Source organism: Sinocyclocheilus grahami, unplaced genomic scaffold (assembly GCF_001515645.1).
Source record: "Sinocyclocheilus grahami isolate Dianchi unplaced genomic scaffold, SAMN03320097.WGS_v1.1 scaffold384.1, whole genome shotgun sequence".
NCBI lineage: Eukaryota > Metazoa > Chordata > Actinopteri > Cypriniformes > Cyprinidae > Sinocyclocheilus > Sinocyclocheilus grahami.
The window spans coordinates 555,133-578,511 of NW_015505563.1; the positions used below are offsets into that span (position 1 = coordinate 555,133).

The following is a 23,379-nucleotide window of genomic DNA, read 5'->3' on the forward strand; positions in this document are numbered from 1 at the left end:
ATCAGGAAATTATTTGTCGACATGCCACTGAATTATTAAAAAGCAAATCAGGTTTTTGTCCTTAAAGGGTTAGTTCCCCCAAAAGTGAAAATTAGCCCATCATTTACTCACCCTCAAGCCATCCTAGGTGTATATGACTTTCTTCTTTCAGAATCAGACGAATCCAATTAAAAAACGTCCTGGCTCTTTCAAGCTTTATAATGTCAGTGAATAGGTGATTTTTGTCAACAGTCCAAAAGAAGTAAAATAAAGCGCATCCGTCTATAATAAAACGTGCCTCACACAGCTCCAAGGGGTGAATAAAGGCCTCCTGTAGCGAATCAGTGCGGTTTTGTAAGAAAAATATACATATTTAAAACGCTATAAACAGTTTACTTTTACTTTAAAATAAAACACAAAAATAACAACTTTATGCAAAAATTTCTTCTCTTACGTGTCAGTCTCCGTCACACATTCAGGAGAGTAGCACGACGCACCACGAAACCTTCGAAATAATGAAATAACTCAATAAAGTGATACTGAACTGTTATGCAGTCGACAGACCTGGAACTACTTCATAGCTGTGGGTTTACTGGAAAATATATATGTATATTTTTTGTCCTAAATGCAGATGGATCAGATTCTGGCCTTTAAAAATGTCTCTTCCATCAAGCTAAATAAGTCATACCTGTAAAATGTGAAATTAAGAGATTGATGATGTCTGGTTAATTTCAGCCAAACATTCAAGGTTAATTCTTTGACAGCTGCCCTTTGTTTCCAGTTGCCTAATTTGGTAAAACGGTCTGCTCTTTAAAAGGACTTGTTTATGCCAAGTTTCCTCCATTTTGTTGAAACAGATGTCACATCTATCTTTTCTAACCTTCTATGGCTTTTTCCTTGTAACAACTTCTAACTATCTCTACAATTTTTCTGTACTTGGTCGTTCATTATTCCATTGCAATAGATTTTTTTTCAGTTCCTCTTAGTGAAGACCCCTTCACCTTCACCCAGAGGTAACTAGTATATGTGCAATTGTTTCCTCTCAGGGTTTCTCAACAAAAACACCTCGAGTTTACTCTAGTCACTATTCTATTTAGCTACTAAGGTCATGGCAAGGTCAATGTCTTCTTCTGATGTTTTATTAAGATTGTAGAAACATTTTAGCTCAATTGTCTCTAAACTCTTGAGTGAACAACACATTTTCCCCAAATGCATTTGAGTTCCATAGTTGGATTTTAAATGTCCTTACTGAACCTGCAAAATCACAATGAGATAGGAGGAGTGAAGTACTGCCCCCTGGTGTTAATGCTGCAGCAGTACATGTGGGAAAAAAACTCCTCCAACCTGCTCTCTCGGAGCTGCCTCAAGAATGACCAAACAGAAACTTCTCTTAAAAATGTAGAATTGATGTTGAATTGAGGGACATAAACATTTTTTTTTTTATGTTGAATGTATAAAACCAATAAACAGCCAAATGGGTCCAGCCATCCATTCATTTGTATATTTATGCAAATGTAAAAACTAATATTTAGAAATATATAAAAATATCTAGTTTGAACGTTTTGAACTATCGTGACAGTGTTTAAGGAACAAACCATACTCCAGAATAAAATGTCAAATGTAACTTATATGTTTACTGCTAAAACAGTTTACTGTTTTAGATCCTATCATGAACATACGGTCATAAAATGAAGTGCTACAAAATACTGCACCTCATGAGTGTGCTAGCAAATCTATTTTTGTTCCTGGCTGGTTTAATGAAATTAGAGTAAGTGTTGATCCTCGCTATTCACAGCTGCCTGAATTGCTTGAACAACGGGTCAAACCTCTGACGAGCAGCTGTGTGGTTCTTGCTGCTCTTCATCACTCCATGACGAAGACCCATCTGTCCCAAAGTAACGATCACCAAAGTCTCCTTCAATGACAGCAAATACACACCCACAAGATTTCAGTAAATAGTTGTAGGGTTTGTTTCTTTCTTATATTTATATACACTACCATTTAAAGATTTAGGGTCAGTAAGACGTTTTGGTATTTTACAATAAGGTCCTATTTGTTAACATTAGTTTATGCATTTACTAACATTAACTAACAATGAGCAATACATTTGATTACAATATTTATTAATCTTTGTTAACATTAGTTAATAAAATACAACTGTTAATTGTTAGTTTATATTATCTAATTAAATATATGAGTTCATTAAATATGAACAGATATAACTTTTAATAATGTATTAGTAAATGCTGAAATTAAAGGGATAGTTCACTCAAAAATGAAAATTCTGTCATTAGTTACTCACCCTCATGTCGTTCCAAACCCGTAAGACCTTCGTTCATCTTCGTAACACAAATTATGATATTTCTGATGAAATCCGAGAGCTTTCTGACCCTCCATAGACAGCAATGGAACTACCACGAATAATGTCCAGAAATGTACCAAGAACATTGACAAAATAGTCCATGTGAAATCAGTGGTTTAAAAATGTTATGAAGCTTAAAAAATACTTTTTGTGCGCAAAAAAACTAAAATAATTTTATTCAAAAATTCTTCTCCTTTGTGTCACTCTAGCACCATTTTGGAGAATACCACAATGTATGTGTGTGCTTTCTATGTTTCTGGACCTTGAACGTGGTAGTTGCATTGCTGTCTACGGAGGGTCAGAAAGCTGTCGGATTTCATTAAAATATCTTAATTTGTGTTTCGAAGATTAACAAAGGTCTTACGTGTTTGGAACGACATGAGGGTGAGTAATTAATGACAGAATTTTCATTTTTGGGTGAACTATCCCTTTAACATAGCATTATTAATTAAGATTAATAAAGACTTTAGAAGTATTTTTCATTGTTAGTTTGTGTTAACGAATGTAAATGTTGTAAATGTTTTTGAAAGACATCTCTTATGCTTACACTGAATTTATTTGATCAAAAACACAGTAAAACAAAAATACTGTGGAATATTATTAGAATTTAAAATAACAGTTTATATTTAATACATTTTAAAATGTAAGTTATCTCTGTAATAACAAAGCTGAATTTTCTTCAGTGTCACGTGATCCTTCAGAAATGAATCTAATTTGCTGCTCAATAAACATTTCTTTTTATTATCAATGTTGAAAACAGTTCAAAAGAACCAAATTTATTTGAAATTTACAATAAATTGTAAATGTATTTATTTCCATTTTTATATCCTTGCTGAATAAAAGTATTCAATTCTTTATAAAAAAAAAAAAAACAACTTACTGGCCACAAATTTTTGAATGGTAGTTTATCTATGTCAGAAAAACTCACCTATGCCTGGAATGACATGAAGGAGGTCATCTAGACTCTTGTCCACAGCAGTGGTGATGATTTTGACACAAGGGAAGGCGTAAGCCACTGAGTGAACACCCAACTCCGCCATCAGCAGAGACACCAACACAACCTTGTCTTCCTGGACATCATGGTCCTGTATATACATATACACACACACTCACATTCAACAAATGTATCATTTTCACAATGAATTGTCGCACCTAATTACTTTATTGCTAGAGAAGACAGTCAAATACGCTTCGTGCAAAATTGTGTGGACTGTACAGCCATTCAGGGTTTGTACTGTTTGTTTGTACACTGTGGAATGAATGAGGTCGATAGCCACATACCAGCAACACCCTCACTGCCATCATGGCTGCCGCTCCTGTGAAAACGGTGCTGTCCATCAATATCACATGGTCCTCACTGATGTCTCTGGGCAGTCGCAGGTAGTGCAGCTAAATGGAGAGGGGGGAGTCTTAGTTACCACGGAAACAAAGTGAGAAAGAGGGAACCACAGCCACCAAAAAGAATGAAACTGAGGAGTCAGGAGATCTCTGTCACCATGGAGACAGAGACCAACAGGCAAAATGGACATAAAGGGTTTGCTAAGAGCCGAGAAAATAAATACATTTTATTTAAAATACAATACAAGGCCATAAATTTTTTTCTAAAAATATATATTTTTTCTAGAAAGTTGCTAGAATTAGTCAGACTGGAATTTATTAGTAAGATCTTTCTTATAGTACATAAGACAAGAAAGACAGGCTTCATTGTATTTTCAGTCTGTTACTGATATTGTGGGCAGTGATTTGAAGCCTGTTTTACCTCTGGTTCTCCTGATCCAGATTAGTCTGGATCAGAATCTTGCCAATATGGACACAGCTCTCGTGTCTTAGTTACCATGGAAACAAAGTGAGGAAAAAGGGCCAGCCACCAAAAAAAATTAAACTGAGGAGTCAGGAGATCTCTGTTACCACGGAGACAGAGACCAACAGGCAAAACGGACATATAGGGTTTGAGAAGAGCCGAGAAAATAATAATTTTTTTTAATCTAGAAAGTTGCTAGAATTAGTTAAACTGGGATTTAGTAGTAAGATCTTTCTTACAGTAGCTAAGACAAGCAAGAAGGCTTCATTGCATTTTCAATCCGTTACTGATATTGTGTGCAGTGATTTGAGGCCTGTGTTACCTCTGGTTCTCCTGAATCTAGATTAGTCTGGATCAGAATCTTGCCAATACGGACGTCTTTGCACACGGCTCTCAGAGCAGGTTCCATGGTCTCCCCGGCCCGAAGAACGGACACACCTGTGATCTAGGTGACAGAAGGACAGGTGCTGCTTAAAAACCAATATAATTTCAATCAAATACTTGATGAAAAATATTCCTAATAGTGGAAATGAATGTTTAAATACTGAAAATGAACAGACACACAAATTTACCCCTTTACCACTAAATCTGCGACCCTCATACTCTTGGCCTTGTAGTGTCTGGACGAAACAGGCCTGTAAAAAGGATGGATATTTGTGTGATGATACATACAGTAAAGCTGAGAAGAAAATGCTTCACTCTGTATTCCTTAAAAGGGATGACAAAAGGTCATCAAAATATTTATATTAAGGCAGTCATATTTACATTAATACTTCACAGTGAACCATTTATTTATAATATTTATTTTAAAAAGTACTTTCAAAGTAACAGGCAAATTTATAAATAATGAAAAATAAGGCAATTAAATGTGCCAACTGACTTGTATGCTGATTAATTAGCTGGCATTTACTGTAATTGATTCCATTAAATTTTATAATGATATAAATGTTATTCATTGCAATTAGTTTGATTAATTAAAAATGTGTAGTTGCATACTGTAGTGTGTGTGTAATTGTTGCTATTCGTTTGATTAATCAACAGGTATAATTAATTCAATTCAAATTTTTATTGATATATGTGATTATTAGAAATTAATTTGATTAATTAACTGCCATTTAATGTAATTAATTCAAATGATATTTTATTAAATATATGTGTGACTAATTGCTCCTCATTTGATTAATTAACTGGCATACATACTTAACTCAGTTAAACATTTCATTGCTATATGTGTGATTATTAGCGATTTATTTGATTAGTAACCGACAGCTCATGTAATTCATTCCATTAAAATTTTATTTAAGCCTTAGTTATAGTTTAAATCTCAAATTCAGGTTTGATCGCACAATAATATCAAACTTTGGTAAAAAAAGACACTGAGTGGCACACATACACACAGAAAAACACCCACACACCTTGGAGGGCAAGAAAGACAGCGCATGTTCAATAAGCAACCGCATCAGTCTCTCTGAGTAGAAGATGAACTCGTCACGGCTGGTGTCTTTGTTCCTAAAAACAAACATAAAAGACGCAGAGAATAGGGTTAAGCAGGCCAGTGAGTCATTAGCCTGATTCACACATGTGAGGAATTCTGAATGGCAGACGGAACAGATGAATGGATTCCAAAACACATTTCAACAATGAGCATTAACATTTAAAAGTAGGATTTCTTTTGATGTGCTTCAGAGAACTGATTCATATGACACTCACCTGATGATGGTGTGGAGACCGTGGACCTGTGGTGTGCTTTCCAACACACTGAGAGTCTGAGGAAGCGGCTGGGACTGATGGGCCGTGGCCAGGAGTGCCCTGTGTGTGTGTGTGTGTGTGTGCAAATGAAAGAGCAGAGACATAAGGCAAATCCGCACTGTTAAAAAGAAAAAGACGATTCAAATACGTGTACACCAAGTATTCAAATAAAGCCGCTTGTACACCAGTCCATGACATTTCTAACACTGTCACTAAAGGGATCCATGTGGGCAGTGGCCCTACATTTGAAAACATAGTTATGGGTTATAGTCCTGTTTAAATGCACAAACATACATAACAAGACCAACTATATATACAGTATATATACATATATATATATATGTATAGCTGGGTGAGGGCTAGTTGTCACGCTTTTTACTCCAGAGAATATTTCTATATTTTAAAAACTAATTTTTTTACAGACTGTAAATGTGTGTTTATGTACGAGGGTGTGTGTGAGAAAGAGGAAAACTTCTCTACCTGACACTAATCTCACGCTGCCGAGAGAATGCATGCAATAGAACAGAGATGAAAGATCAGTGAAAAACAATGAACGAGAAAGAATGAGGCTGAGATTGTGAGAGAAGTAATCTGTCTTGTACCAGGACAATTGTTTACCTAATTTTTCCTAAATTCACAAGCAGAGGGCGCCGTTTGCCGTTTGTTTTGTGTGGAAATGTGAAGAAAGCTGAAGCTGAAGAAGAATCTTTAAGTCTATTCAACATGCCACACAGAGTTTGGAATGTTTTATAAATTGTATTTGACTGGAATGCTTGTTTTGTAATATTTTACCTATTGTAGGGTGACCATACGTGCCATTTTCCCAGGACGCGTCCTGGCCAGGATTTCTATATTGCCTAAAATATCTAGGATTTGGCTTTGTTTGCGTGTGCAGACCAATCGGTGTATGACATCAAAATACCTCGAGAGCATTTTGAAAGCATAAGGAACTGTCTGTATGGTATTTTGATGTCATACACCAATCGGTCTGCACACGCAAACAAAGCCAAAACCTAGATATTTTAGGCAATATAGAAATCCTGGCCAGGATGCATCCTGGGAAAATGGCACGTATGGTCACCCTAACCTATTGTATATTCTAACATTGATAAAGTGCTAAATGACTTTTGTGAGGCAAGGCATTTTGAGCTCCTTTATGAAAACAAACAGATTATGATTACAACTATAAAGTGATTTTTAAGTTGATATTGTGTATAACACATAACAGTGACTGTAAAATATTTATTTTAGGTATGGGAGTGGCATATTTTGAGTTTTGAAAACTGGAAAAGAGCTATTGGGCTATTTTTGATTGGTCAATGAGCTAGTTTGTTTTGGTGACCTGGCAACCTTGACGCCACATTCCCCTAAAATTTTTGAGACGATACTGGGAGAAAAAAAACCCATCTCAGGTTTACATAATGAACTAAGCTGTTAAAAAGAGGTTTTTAAATTTTTTTTATTCATTTGACCTGTCTTGTCTAGGGCAGACTACCAATGTGACCACAAAAAATAAGCAAATAACTTCTCCTGGTCTAGAAGAATGGATAAGATTAGTTCACAGGACACTATCATAACGTCTTTTTTCACTCACCTCTTCTAGCTGGCTGTGAACATGCTGAACAATCAGGTCAATGGCCACCATGTTACCTCCACCTGTGTGTGAAGGAGAGAAATAAATAAAGGTAACATCTGCAAACTGCATGCATGTGTGTTGAACTCACCACGTGGCACTACAATGTCTGCAAGTCTCATGGTGGGTTCGATGTACTGCTCGAAGGCTGGTTTTACAAATTTGTTATATTGTTTAATGACCCCCTCAATGTCCCGACCTCTCTCTGTGATGTCCCTCCTCAGCCGCCGTACCAGCCGGATATCTGAATCTGTATCTACAAAAATCTTCATGTCCATCAGCTGCAAAAAAAGAAGAAGAAATGTGACCCTGGACCACAAAACCACTCTTAAGTCGCTGGGGTATATTTGTAGCAATAGCCAAAAATACATTATAGGAGTCAAAATTATAGATTTTTCTTTTATGCCAAAAATCATTAGGATATTAAGTAAAGATCATGTTCCATGAAGATATTTGGTAAATTTCCTACTGTAAATATATTAAAACTTAATTTTTGATTAGTAATATGCATTGCTAAGAACTTCATTTGGACAGCTTTAAAGGCGATTTTCTCAATATTTTGATTTTTTTGCTCCCTTAGATTCCAGATATTCAAATAGTTGTATCTCGGCCAAATAGTGTCCTATCATAACCATACATCAACGGAAAGCTTATTTATTCAGCTTTCAGACGATGTATAAATCTCAATTTCGAAAAATTGACCCATATGACAGGGTTTTGTGGTCCAGGGTCACAAATATTATGCTTTCAGTTGTAGGATATAGTGACAGATACTTTTTACACTCAAACAAAGATAAACAATTAAGTAATCAATATTAGTAATTACTTTAGTAATCAATATAAACTAAATAGAAAAACTGTACTTTAAATGCACTGATTTTGTCAACTTCTAGGAGCACATTAGCATATAGATCCTATTCCTATTCTATGGGCTAAAAACATTTTGATTTCATGCAATGTTATTCAGATGGATTTGTGATAATGGTCCTTCAACATCTCCCTTACTTCATCACCAAAATATTTTTATCACTTTCTTTGCTTTGAAATTTTATCTGTATTTACTAAACCGAAACATTTGATCATACCTGCAAGAGCTCTTTGTCTGCAAAGGACAAGATGCCTTCAAAGATAATGACGCTGGCACCATAAACATTTTTCTGAAAGAATATGAAATGAAAACGCAAAGACCATCAAACAAACTGAAATCTTTTCCAAGCCATCACTATTATAAATTATGACTGTTTCTGTGGTATATATTTTTAATATACTTCTGGAAAATATGTGAAACATCTGCCACACACACTCACCCAGTCTTTCTGGCGTCCATGTGTAGTGAAGTCATAGACTGGGATTTTTACACTTTTTCCCTGTTTAAGTTTCCGCAGTGTGGTCACAAGCAGCTCAAAGTCGAAAGCTCCAGGATGGTCAAAGTTATAGTCGTTACGGGCAGCCAGAGCTTGTTCCTCTGGAGACAGAACCTGCAGATGGGTAACATAAAGGTTGCATGTTTGATCACTGGTGGAGGGCGACACAGACACTGGAAAGATCACGATCCTGCCCTACCACCATATGTGCTTTAACAGCAATGCAAGGGATGCTATTATATTCTGATCACATAAACCATGGCATCTGGGGCTGTTGGTAATATATTAGGATTAGCGAATACATGTTAAGAACTACATAAAATTAAAGGGGTCATATGATGCGATTTCAAATTTTCCTTTCTCTTTGGAGTGTTACAAGCTCTTGGTGCATAAAGAAGATCTGTAAAGTTGCAAAGACTAAAGTCTCAAATCCAAAGAGATATTCTTTATAAAAGTTCAGAGTCAGCCATACCTACCTAAAACGGCTCATTCTAACACGCCCCCACATATCTACCTCACTATGTGGGAAGATTTGCATAACGCCGCCCAAATGTTCACGCAAAGAAAAGAAGGTGTAACTTTTATTCTCACTGTAGTATTGTTGACGCTGCAGCCATGTCGTGAAGACGCTGTGTGCTTCGTTGTGAAAGCAAAACTACTTTGTTTGGTCTTCCAAAAGAGGACAATATCTGCTTCGTCATGCCTGGAGCTGATCCGTGCTGGTCGCTGAGGGAATACATCAACTTTCACCGTGGACGAAGCGGAGTCCAGCCCGGCCTCAGCGCACACTAAGCCGGGGCTTCCGCTAGGCCACTGTGTTTTTCGTTGTGAAAGCGAAACTACTTTGTTTGGTCTTCCAAAAGAGGACGATATCCGCTTCGTCATGCCTAGAGCTGATCCGTGCTGGTCGCTGAGGAAATACATCAACTTAGTGCTGTGGATCGCCGGATCGGCTTTCACCGTTTACACCAAATACACAAAATAATGTTATTTTTAGCAGCATCATATGACCCCTTTAAAAAAGTAATAGTTTGTCTAAATATGAAATTCGGATAAAACATACAGCACAACCAGTGTAGTCTGATCCCTGAATGAATGACTCTAAAGAGCCAGTTATTCTTAGTGAATAAAAAAAACATACAGCACAACCAGTTTAGTCAGAATCCTGAATTAATGAGTCCTAGATTCTTTGTGGGGACTCAAAACCATCCAGTATAGAGCTAAGGCAGTCCGATTCCTAACAAACTCAAGATCTTAAGATCCAGTTCTTTTTAGTAGATCAGCACAAATACAGAAGTGTAGTTTCTGACTGGTTCTTCATAGCACAACCATTAATACTATTTAAAGATACACATGATACACATTATGAGTATTATCAAAAGTTTGTTTGTGTGGTTACGTGTTGGTACAAACATCAAAAGAGATGAAGAAAGAAGGAGAAGGATTACAAAGATTTTCAGAAGCACTTGACTTAACAGGTTAACTTCACACGGTGGACAAATCACTCATTCAGATCTCACACTCGATACAAACACTCACAAATATCTCACCTTATAGAATGAGACCATAGACAGCAAAACCACCCAAGGAACATCCAAAGCTTCAATGATTTTATTGGCTACAGTAGTTTTTCCAGAGGCACTGCCACCACACAGACCTGTAATAACAGAATTACTTCATTCTAGGGCTGTGCAAAAAACCGTATGCTATTTTCATGCTCATCTCGTCAGTAAAGCCTGTTCTGTGATTAGTAGTAAATCTCCAGCACGTGCGTTCAGATGGAGCGGCATTTACTACACAGAGCCTAGATCACTGACAAGCTACGCAAAATCGCATTCAAAATCAGCAATGAATCGCCTTCTGTTCAGCATGAATTCAGTATGTTTCCATCGACTCGTACCAATAACAAAGGCCTCTTTAAACTGGGCTCCATGTTCATTGTACCAGGGCGGTCTGCCGGCTGTGTAGATGGTACGTGTGCCGGTGCGGAGCAGTGGAGGTTCTGTTTTACCCAGAGTGCTGCTTTTCCTGCGAGAGGTGCTGACCGCAAGGAGGAGTCTGTCCAGAGAGTCTTCACCACTTCCACTGGAACAAAAAAGAGAACTGTTTTAATCTGTTTAGTTTAAGTTTTTACTAATCTTGGTTCATCTTAATTTCAATATATTTAAATACACTATTCAAATCAAATGTTATATCTGTTAATATTATTTAATGGACCTGAGCTAAATGTATTACTCATTGTTAGTTGATGCCGTTAGTTAACATTAAATAATGGTACCTTATTGTAAAGTGTTACCAAGACACATGTAAGTTGATTTTCCCAAAAAGTGTGAACACTGTTTCTATCAAATCAGTTCTCTGTCTGACCCACCCAACATAGCAACAGCAGCTCCACCAATGAGATGCATTTGGGGTGGGGCAATCTGTATGTCCAACCAATGAAATACAGGTGGAGTGTTTGGGAAACCTTATTGACAACAGTTATTTTTGCTGTTCTTTTTGGTGCCACTAGTGCTACGTAAATTACACACTTGACTTTTTTTCCATAATGTTTCATGCAAAACAAATACTAAAACAAACAAACAAACAAAAAAATCAGCAACAAAGCATGTACCACAGAACTAAATGAGTTGCTTTTATCAAAATCCAAAGTGCAAGAAACAAAGTAATTATTTAGTGTTCTTTTTGTCTAGTTTATTATAATTATGAACATATATTTGATAAGTTGATTGATGTTTATAGGATATAAATTCCAAATGCAATTGTTAATGCCTTACAAAATGAACTGGCAGTGAGTAGCAGGTGTCATTGATATGCTTAACAAAAAGTAAAACCAAAACTATTAAAAATCTTTTTGGTAACACTTTACTTAAAGCCTTTATGTATAATGCATTATAAAGTGTCATTAAAGGTTATAATGCATTATAATTATTAATAATACACGTTGCAATACATAATATCTTGTCGTAAAAAATTATAACCAAATTTAAAATGCAGAGTGTAACAACAAATTTATAAGTGTTATAATGTATATTAACTGTGGTTACAATTATTCATGAGTCATGACATTGTACAATGCATTATAAGGTGCATTACAAGGCATAATTAATGCATTAAAACTATTTTTATAATGCATTATACATAAAGGCTTTAAGTAAAGTCTTACCAATCTTTGTTATTAACTGAAATAAGGCTGAAATAAAATTTTATATTACACATATTAGAAATGTTGCCTTCACAAATTAAATGAAATACGTTAAGTACTAAAATGAATACAACTAAAACCAAAATAAAACTAAATGAAAGCTAAATATAAAAAAAAATCCAATATAAATGACAAAGCACATAAATGACAAAGCAAATTACTAAAACTTTAAAAACTTAATACAAATGTAGAAACACTATAATAGTATATACAGCAAATATTATTAAAATAACAATGGTGGGCGTGTGTGTGAATGAATGTTTAAGCTATTCTCTTGTACATGATCAACTGATTCAACCTAAAACTGAAACGAACAAGCTTTCAATCATTAAAATCCAACTGAAATAATTTAAGAGGTTTAAAACAGCAGCCAAGAGATCTTTTCCCCTGCATCACGTCAGTGTCATACACAACCTGTCTGTCTCTCACTGTCTTTGTATTAACATGAGTGAGTGACTAAATCAGGCCACCAGTCACAGCACATTCAAAAACAGCTCAACAACACAGAGCTAACGAGAAAGGTGCTGCTAATATTACGTTAATAGCCAAAAGACATAACGTCTTAAAAATGTATAGGTCCCTGAAATAAAAAAGCAGACTCAAAATCTAGACTATAAACCCGATAAACTCAAGCGAAAAACAGCAGGAAACAGCAGCTGCAACACTTTAAGACATTTTAATGATTTACTCTTTAATGGCATATGTCACTCTGTTCAGATTATACTCAAACGAGTGGATAAAGCGGCATTTAATTAACCTTTTAAATACTAAAGAGTGCATTTAATAACTTACCCTCCATCTGTACGGAGTGCCCAGCAGCCTGATATCCTGGCCCCTGTGTATCCGGGCAGCATGCTCATATCAGCTAAAATAGTCTGACGGCTGTCTTCCATATGAGCAATAAAGGTCACATTCTCATCGAAGCTCAAACGGCCCAAGACAGATAAACTAGCTAATAATCACAGCGGAAGCACAAAGCCTGGGTCACAGAGAGGGCAGACATCATAGCACTCTGAACGCACTGGGAAAATCACACGCCTTCCCTAAGAAAGCACCAGATCTGTAGATAAACACTGGGATCTGCCTTTGTTTTATCAGAGTAATCCTTGAGGTTTAGCCGATCGTTAGCTGACCACTGACTACTGTATTTGAGAAACCTTTTAATAAATAGAAAAACAACTTTTCTTTGTGTCTGGAAACTCGCTCGCAGTGTGTGGGCTTGATTAGATAAGAGGATCAGCTCCAGGGGCGTAGATTACGCGGGGGACGCGGGGGACATGTCCCCCCCACTTTTTATAAAAAGTAAATTCGTCCCCCGCACTTTTTTATTGGAGAGTTGTGTTTACGACATGTTGAGGTTTTAATAGAGCGATGTATATAAATGCAGAATGATTTAAAATTAAAAGAGAAGATAGTCTATACATGACGTTCACGTTTCCATGGCAATCAGTCACTCTGTCACGTCATGACACGCCCTAGCTCGCATCCGCGGTCTCGCGCTGTATCCAACATTCATAGAGCTCGCGATGAGTTCAAAGCGACAAAAAACTCTTCACTCGTTTTTACGAAAAAGTCAAGCAGCGTAAGTTGGCATGTGGTATCCGAATTGTGTTGCACACTGTTGAGTAACTCTGCCTATTGCTCTTGTTGAATAATTAGCTAGTTTTGATGGAAATTATAAAAACTAGTTTTTTTTTTTTAAGTTTCAAAGCTCAAAAGGCACCGAATTGTAGGAATGACCCAAATAGTTGTGCAGGCTTACTTTATTTTAAATAAAAATTTCACAAAACTGCTTGAGCTGGGAGTATTATCTCTGAACTAATTCCCACATCACACACATACTCGAACACACAAACAAAAAGTATAAAAGGAAATATATATATTTTTTGCTTTATAACAATCACAAACAACCTAACGCTGTCCAGTTGGGTTCACAGTACAAATGCAGGTTTAAATTATTTAGGTTCATCTCTAATGTCAAACGATTCCTGGAACACCTGCAGGAACCGGACACATTTTGCTTACGTAGTGCCACAATCTTGAAGGGCACATTTGAGGGCACGTCTGGCAAGGTCACATTCCAGCAGAAAATAGTTAACAAGCCTGTTTATGTGGGCAAAGTTCATAATATAGCAAGTTCTGACAGTATTACCAGACATCATTGTAGAAGGTCTTATAGACTTTAAAGTGGATCTGAGTTTTTACAAAATCCAAGGAGCTTTGGTACAGCCAGCTGGGTCCTCCTTTATCAGATATGAAGATTCAAGATTCCTCTGCATTTTATGTTTGCATTTCGAAGTAGATTTGGGGTAGATAAATCATGAGTGCACATGAAAAGCTCCTTTTGTAGGTCTCATCTGGTATGAGTTTTCTTTAAGCGTAGTGAGAATGTGGGGGTTGAACTGTATAACTGAAACCTGTCCCTGTGTCCCAGTCCATGACAGCTTCAGTCAAATGTCTCTGGCCTCAGTCGGACCAGACACACTGATGTCCCTTCAGAGTGCAGGCAGTCTGGTAGAACTGTCGCACGCATGGTCGAAGCTATGACAGGTTTCCGGATAGCCCTGGAAAAAAAGAGGGAAAGTGAGGGATGGAAAGAAGAGAAAAAGCATGAATGAGTGAATGAATCTAAAACGTCTCAGAATAGTTCTCCAATGGCAACCTACATACATATATCGGTGCTACATGCTGGACATCAAAATTGAGGAGGCAGTTTTTGGGCAGTTTTATGGATTTGGGTTTTTAGTACACACTATGGTTCAAACTATGGTTCAATGCTGTTGTTTTGAACTTTCTATTCATCAAACAATCTTGAAAAAAAAAATCTTCACAAAAATCTGCACAACTGTTTTCAACATTGGTAATAATATGAAATGTTTCTTGAGCACAAATTCAGCATCTTAAGGCCAGTTGCTGTGGTGTGGACTCTGCTATTCTTTAATATTGAGAACAATTTTTAGAACTACATTTATCGTTATCTTTACAGTTATTGTCCTTGGTGTGAACAGGCCTTTAGAATGATTGCAGTTTTGCCATCACAGGAATAAATTACATTATAAAATATATTAAAACAGAAAACAGTAGTTCTAAATTGTAATAATATTTCACAATATTACTGTTTTTACTGTATTTATTATCAAATAAATGCAGCCTTGACAAGCATAATAGACTTCTCTCAAAAACATTAAAGGGGTCATATGGATCAGAATCAGGGAACAGTCCTCCATAAAATGTGCTGGATACATCTGAATATTTGGGTTGAAGTGTTCTGGAACAGTGTTGTAAATACAACTTAACCACTGATTTCTAGTTGTGTCCATTTTTGGAACACCTAGAAAATCGCAACTTTTCATTTTCCGTCTTTGTACACGATGTAACTACAGAAGAGTCAAGTTTTAAATAGGAAAAATATTGAAACTCTTTGGTCATTTTTGAGTGAGATGCTAATTGTCTAATCAGATTCAATGATCTATGCTAAGCTGCAGCTGAAAGTGCTACTGACTACAGACCCGGAGATCGGCTGAATGGATTCGAAAACGGTAAAACTCAACTGTTTAACTGAGTTGGAAAATGAGCCTATATTTTCAAAAATAGTGGAGTGTTCCTTTAACTTTTATAAAGAATATCTCTTTGGATTTGAGACTTTAGCCTTTGCAACTTTACAGATCTTCTTTATGCACCAAGAGCTTGTAACACTCCAAAGAGAAAGGAAAAATGGAAATCGCATCATATGACCCCTTTAAAAAAAAATCTTATCAACTCCAAACGTGGGACTATCAACAAGCAACCATTATCTTAGAATTTTTATTTGTCACTAGTACTGACTGTTCATAAAATTCACAAATGTTAATGAATTAGTTAATTTCTTGATTTATTTCATACTGTGAGCACACTGGTTATTTTGTTCTAGTGACCGCCCTAGTTTTAGATTTTTCTTCAGGTTTATTCATCTGACATAACTCCAATAGTGAGTAGAAAAAAGATGCAGTCAACTAAACACAATGTAAATGTTTCCTAAATATTATTTTAGTCACTTTTTTGGCTTATGTTGTTGGAAAGGGTGTCCCTTGCAAGAAGTTCAACATATTTGGGCCATACAAAAATTTAAAACCCCCTGCACTAAAACATAAAATAAAGCTGCTAGGGAGAGATAAATAGGCACAAATTCACCAATTCGCCATAACTTTCATTTTCCATTATGCTCACATTATCGCTTTTAGGTCATGCCACCTGCTGCAGAATATTTCTTCCTCATTTTTCTCTTTATTCACACACACACACACACCTCTGCTCAGCAGCTGTAAGTTACGCCCTTCCTCTTGTACTTGTAGTTGTAGAACCTGCTGGAGAAGCTCTTGTCTCAGAGTCTCCTGAACCAAACCCATCCGCTCTAACTTCTCGCCATTCAATCTCAGGAGAGCACGACCTGACAAAGACAAAGTGACAGAGAGAGATACAGTTTCACTAGACATGAGCGCTTTGGAAACACACAAGCTCTGCAGCCTCTGCATTATGTATGCACAGTTTTGCTGGCAGCTATAAACAAGTTACAGCATTGCAAATCCCCCTAAGGTTATTATCTCCATGTTTCCAGTGATCTTTGCATGTGTGACTATGGTAACATGCTGCGTGGAACCGCTGCCTGAGGGCACAGGCCGCCTCGGGTTCATTTCCCACTTTATTTCCAACTGAGCCTCTCGTGCTGTGACTCTAAACACTTCAGTCCATAGCTTTGCAGAAAAAACACTGCGCCTGTTTTTTTAACTCTCTATATTCCTTTTCTCTCTATTTCCTTTTCTATGGATCTCACCCAGTGTGTCTGTGATCTTGATGCTTTGTGTCCACTGAGAGAAAAGAGGATTTGTGGAGGACGGGATGCCACACGGGTCTCTAGTGAGCAAGAGGGCACTCAAGGAGTGAGTGGGAGAAGCAGCGGTCTAAGCAGCAGTGTGTGAGTGGGACCCCGTGATATGCTCAGACATGAGTCGTATATTCACACCATAATGCTTCAAACTAGGGCTTTAGCAATCGATTCTTTTAGTATCAATAAAATACAAATATAAATAAAAAATAAACTAAAATAAATAAATAAAAAACAAAAATCTATTTCACATTACTTTAAAAAAGGTAAACAGTACAAACTAAAACTAAGGCATAAATCAAAATAATAGTAATAAAATAAAAAAAATACCTAAACATTGCATTTATGTCGTGCAACTTAACTTTCAAGTTTCAGTCTAACTCGCTTTAGCTCAAACATAACATAAGCCTTTACTGTCTTGGAAGGCTTTGTGGCTTTTGTGAGAGGCAAAAATCAGTGAACTATATCAGTATCAAAATTCATCTATGCAATGCAGAGGAAACACAGAATCTGCATGGGATGAATTTCCCACACAGAGGGACATGAATGCATTTAACCTGCAGTTACAAATGTATAAATTATATTTTGTTATTTAAAAAAAAAAAAATTGAATACTGATATTTAAAATTATTTTAAAAACGAAAAGACACTTTAAATGTCACATTAAAACCGCCAGTAGGTGGCAGCAAGTCACTGTTAAGAAGTGAGTCATTCCGATTGAACCGAATCATTTAAACGGTTGATTCATTCAGACACGAAACGCCGTCATGTTGCTCAGAGACGCAAAACAGCGCTGTGACTGTTTGGATTATTATTTTTTTTGGCAAAATCAGGCAATATAGTGTCTGAAGTCTCTTAATATTGCCTTCTTGTTTATTTAACTGTTAAATAAAATCTCATTTGTAATCATGCTGATTTTAGAGGTGAAAACTGGCACTCTTTCTTTCTGTGGTGTTTTTATGCACAATGGCAAAATAATTTGCCTCGATGATTTTTTGTATTCGAGTCACTCGAGGTATTCGAGGAATCGTTTCAGCCCTACTTCAAACCCAAGAAAAACATGGTAAAATAATAATGAAGTATCAGCATGGCCAGTGAGTCCTAGCTTAAAAAAATCCAACTGTCTGCAGCTTTCCCCATTGATGGCCAAAAAAAGTACTCATTTATTTAAACTTAATTTTTTTGGCAAAAAATAAAATAAAAATACACTACCATTCAAACATTTGTGGTCAGTAAAATTCTGAAATTATAATATTGTAAAATATTATTAAAATTTTAGCCATTTTTTTATGTCTTCAGTGTTGCATGATCCTTCAGAAATCATTCTAATTTGCTGATTTGGTGCTCAAGAAACATTTCATTATTATATATTCATTAAACATTATTATAATTTCATCAATCATTATTATCAAAGTTGTGCTGCTTAATATTTTTGTGGAAACCATAATACTTTTTCCAGAATTATTTAATGAATAGAAAGTTAAAAAAGAACAGCATTTATTTTTTTTGTTTGTCAGAATGCAAGTCTTTACTGCCACTTTTGATTAGATTAATGCACCTTGTTGAATAAATGTATTATTATAATTTTTTTAAAATATACTGACCCTAAACTTTTGAACAGTGCTGTACATCACTAATGTTATAACATGACATTATATACGACAGTAGATAAAGTTTTTCAGTGCCTGATTCTTTTCAATGAAACTTAAAAGCTTGTCTTTCACAGCTCAGGCAAGTAGCTAATGAAGGCTTTGGGACTCTACATGTTCATGCATCATGATGGCAAATGATACATGTCTCAGATAAATGCCTCAAAAACAAAACTAAGTGTCCATGAGAATAGATAGCGGATGTCCAATTTCACATTTTTGAGGATTCAGTGCAAGTACTAAAAAACTACATTTTCTAGAATATTAAAGATGGAGCATGAAAGACTAAAGCACTACAAATTCAGGGGTTGAGAATGAAATAGAACCAGTTCTTTGACAAGAGACGTATTTTACTAGATGAGCACAGGTTGGCTGACCTTCAGCTAAAAGGGTATGCTTCTGTCATACCAGATGAGATATAATAGATGTGCTGGTGTCAAGGGATTGGTCTATAACTGCTGAGTATGCAATACCTTTTAAAAGGTGATTTTGTGCAGGGTCATTGTGATATTTTACACAGAATTCGCGATTTCCATATGAATAATGGCTAACATGTTAAAATCACATAGGGATATATTAAATCTGCAGCTTTCCCCATTGATGGCCAAAAAAAGTACTCATTTATTTAAACTTAATTTTTTTGGCAAAAAATAAAATAAAAATACACTACCATTCAAACGTTTGTGGTCAGTAAAATTCTGAAATTATAATATTGTAAAATATTATTAAAATTTTAGCCATTTTTTATGTCTTCAGTGTTGCATGATCCTTCAGAAATCATTCTAATTTGCTGATTTGGTGCTCAAGAAACATTTCATTATTATATATTCATTAAACATTATTATAATTTCATCAATCATTATTATCAAAGTTGTGCTGCTTAATATTTTTGTGGAAACCATAATACTTTTTCCAGAATTATTTAATGAATAGAAAGTTAAAAAAGAACAGCATTTCTTTTTTTTGTTTGTCAGAATGCAAGTCTTTACTGCCACTTTTGATTAGATTAATGCACCTTGTTGAATAAATGTATTATTATAATTTTTTTTAAATATACTGACCCTAAACTTTTGAACAGTGCTGTACATCACTAATGTTATTACATGACATTATATACGACAGTAGATAAAGTTTTTCAGTGCCTGATTCTTTTCAATGAAACTTAAAAGCTTGTCTTTCACAGCTCAGGCAAGTAGCTAATGAAGGCTTTGGGACTCTACATGTTCATGCATCATGATGGCAAATGATACATGTCTCAGATAAATGCCTCAAAAACAAAACTAAGTGTCCATGAGAATAGATAGCGGATGTCCAATTTCACATTTTTGAGGATTCAGTGCAAGTACTAAAAAACTACATTTTCTAGAATATTGAAGATGGAGCATGAAAGACTAAAGCACTACAAATTCAGGGGTTGAGAATGAAATAGAACCAGTTCTTTGACAAGAGACGTATTTTACTAGATGAGCACAGGTTGGCTGACCTTCAGCTAAAAGGGTATACTTCTGTCATACCAGATGAGATATAATAGATGTGCTGGTGTCAAGGGATTGGTCTATAACTGCTGAGTATGCAATACCTTTTAAAAGGTGATTTTGTGCAGGGTCATTGTGATATTTTACACAGAATGCGATTTCCATATGAATAATGGCTAACATGTTAAAATCACATAGGGATATATTAAATTATAAACAATAATAGTTTTTTTGTTTTATGCTGGATAGATACATTTCTCAAAATCTGTCCCGATAAAGAAACAAACTCATCTACATCTTGATTGGCTTGAGGGTCAGTCAGTTTTCAACAGATTTATTTTTTGGAGAAACTACTCCTTTAAGCCCTTGTAGATGAGATTATCAGGCATGTCAGTGAGTGCATTTACATCTTTTTAAGTACCTTGTTTGTGGCTTATAAATAGATCTGACTAAGCAGCTTTCAAACTTTTCCTATTTTAATGCCCATTATTCAAGATACTTTCTTCAACTGCACTCTGACACAATGGAGACAAGCTGATGCAATCCTTCTTACTCTGCAATGTCCCTATAGGCAATGCTATAGAGAGAGTCTATACATTACAGAATCTGTCAGTGAGAAAAGAATTCATACCACTTAAATGTAAAACATTAATTATTTACAGCATGAGTTCCATTCACACAGACCCTAGAGGATCAGTGTGAGCACAATAATGAGAAGATACAAACCCTAACCATCAAAAATGGCCCCCAGTACACAAATGCATACATAACAGTCACATTTTTGACTACAAATAGTCAACAGGCACTTGAGGTCCTTATTTCTTTGATCATTCTGCGATGACATGTGGCGTGTCTTGGCAAAGTTTATAGATAATCACAACAGCGCTGATGAAAGGGAAAAAAGATTTGTGATAAAAGTGATGTTTTCTAATTTCTTTTTTTTTTCACTCTTTTTTTCTGGGAAGAGCACACTGTGTTTTGAGATGTCAGTGAGTCTTTCATGTACTGAGATACACAAACTTGCATTGTTGAGAAAAATACTAACAAGTGTAGCTGGGCTGAACAAAGGATTTGTATATGAAGCCATTAGGGGGAGAGATCAAACAGAGCTGTTTATCTCTCCTGTCACTGTAGGAAGAGGCTAACATTCATTAATGATGTATAAATTTCTCAAAATCTGTCCCGATAAAGAAACAAACTCATCTACATCTTGATTGGCTTGAGGGTCAGTCAGTTTTCAACAGATTTATTTTTTGGAGAAACTAATCCTTTAAGCCCTTGTAGATGAGATTATCAGGCATGTCAGTGAGTGCATTTACATCTTTTTAAGTACCTTGTTTGTGGCTTATAAATAGATCTGACTAAGCAGCTTTCAAACTTTTCCTATTTTAATGCCCATTATTCGAGATACTTTCTTCAACTGCACTCTGACACAATGGAGACAAGCTGATGCAATCCTTCTTACTCTGCAATGTCCCTATAGGCAACGCTATAGAGAGAGTCTATACATTACAGAATCTGTCAGTGAGAAAAGAATTCATACCACTTAAATGTAAAACATTAATTATTTACAGCATGAGTTCCATTCACACAGACCCTAGAGGATCAGTGTGAGCACAATAATGAGAAGATACAAACCCTAACCATCAAAAATGGCCCCCAGTACACAAATGCATACATAACAGTAACATTTTTGACTACAAATAGTCAACAGGCACTTGAGGTCCTTATTTCTTTGATCATTCTGCGATGACATGTGGCGTGTCTTGGCAAAGTTTATAGATAATCACAACAGCGCTGATGAAAGGGAAAAAAGATTTGTGATAAAAGTGATGTTTTCTAATTTCTTTTTTTTTGGGAAGAGCACACTGTGTTTTGAGATGTCAGTGAGTCTTTCATGTACTGAGATACACAAACTTGCATTGTTGAGAAAAATACTAACAAGTGTAGCTGGGCTGAACAAAGGATTTGTATATGAAGCCATTAGGGGGAGAGATCAAACAGAGCTGTTTATCTCTCCTGTCACTGTAGGAAGAGGCTAACATTCATTAATGATGGTTTAAATTAAGGCCAAAAAAGTGCAGAGGTTAGTTAGTGTAACCCCTCTCTCCCGGGTCCTCACCGCCACACCTCGTTCTTGTTTCCGAGTGGGTCTCGAACCCGGGTCTCCAGCATGGGAGGCGGATGCACTAACAAGGAGGCTAAATGACTGCAGCCACTAGCGTCTAGTGAGGTTTAGCTTCTTGGTCTCACCTGCAGTCCTTCGGTTCCAGGCTGTTGGAGTAGTTTGACCGTTCGGCCGCCGGCTGTTTTGCGGCTGTGCCCTTCATGCCAGGTAAGGTTTCCACCTGCACAACGACTCAGCTGGTACTTAAAGTCCTCTGGAAGAGCCCTGTACTCCACCGCAGGACGACAGAAAGTAAAACTGGAGGCCGCTGCAACAGAAAAAGAGAGATTCGGCATTTATTCATTCATTTAAAAACAAATTCCATCATTCTTTCTTACATTCTGACTTCCCTCTTCAGAAAGACACAGATATGTGCAGCAGCAGCAACCTGGCATCAGGATGACTAGTGCCTTGTAGTGATGTCCATCAAAAATGCTGTGGTTACAGGTCAGTTTGAGGACTGGAGTTTAAGAGAAGAGTTTAAGGTTTAGGCTTAAGTAAAAGCAAATAAGAAATGTTTGAATGACCCATATCTCCTGAAGCTGACTGGGTGGGTTGGATTCTTCCCAGAATAATACCTAAAGACACTAGTCAGCAAAGTTAATGGGAAAATTATGCATTAGCGTGTCAGAGGGTGATAAAAAAAGCAGAGCATTGGTAGCCCATGGGGTAATCTAATGAAAAGCATATGAGGCTCCAGATTTCCAGGAAGGAAAACTTTAAGTGCTGCTAAATACCGAACGTTTTAGAAACATCGGTTCTTGCTGAGCTAGACAAAACTAGCATTTGCAATTCATGAAACAGTTAACAGAAAATATAATTAATAAAGACGTCTGCTAGGATCTAACTGGTACAAAATGTGCTTTAAAGGAATAGTAGACTTTGGTTCTTTTGTGGAACACAAAAGAATACATATTGAAAAATGCTTCAGTGTTGTTTTTGGCAGGGTTATTATAGTTAACTAAAACTAAAAAATGTATATAATTAGGTTTTGTTATTATGTTTAGAAAAAAAAAATGTTGCTAAGTGTTTTACTAAATAAAATGAAATAAAAATTAATACATGATACTAAAATATCACTACAGTTTTTGGAACCCACTGCCTTTCATTATATGAACATAACAGCTAAAAACA

General features: G+C 36.1%; 1 protein-coding gene across 2 annotated transcripts in view; it reads right to left on the reverse strand.

The window, feature by feature from the left end:
- uckl1a (uridine-cytidine kinase 1-like 1a) overlaps positions 1-13,304 on the reverse strand; it is a 28,169-nt gene extending 14,865 nt beyond the window's left edge. For both annotated transcript variants that reach the window (XM_016231193.1, XM_016231192.1), the window contains exons 1-15: positions 12,886-13,304; positions 10,789-10,973; positions 10,439-10,545; positions 8,832-9,002; positions 8,610-8,681; positions 7,616-7,805; positions 7,486-7,547; positions 6,372-6,388; positions 5,853-5,951; positions 5,558-5,651; positions 4,715-4,777; positions 4,465-4,587; positions 3,623-3,730; positions 3,270-3,426; positions 1,806-1,894 (exon numbers count right to left, since the gene is read on the reverse strand). In XM_016231193.1, coding sequence (XP_016086679.1) covers positions 1,806-1,894; positions 3,270-3,426; positions 3,623-3,730; positions 4,465-4,587; positions 4,715-4,777; positions 5,558-5,651; positions 5,853-5,951; positions 6,372-6,388; positions 7,486-7,547; positions 7,616-7,805; positions 8,610-8,681; positions 8,832-9,002; positions 10,439-10,545; positions 10,789-10,973; positions 12,886-12,986 — 1,638 coding nt within the window. In that variant the 5' untranslated portion in view covers positions 12,987-13,304. The remainder of the gene's footprint in view (positions 1-1,805; positions 1,895-3,269; positions 3,427-3,622; positions 3,731-4,464; positions 4,588-4,714; positions 4,778-5,557; positions 5,652-5,852; positions 5,952-6,371; positions 6,389-7,485; positions 7,548-7,615; positions 7,806-8,609; positions 8,682-8,831; positions 9,003-10,438; positions 10,546-10,788; positions 10,974-12,885) is intronic.
- Positions 13,305-23,379: the final 10,075 nt, after the last annotated feature.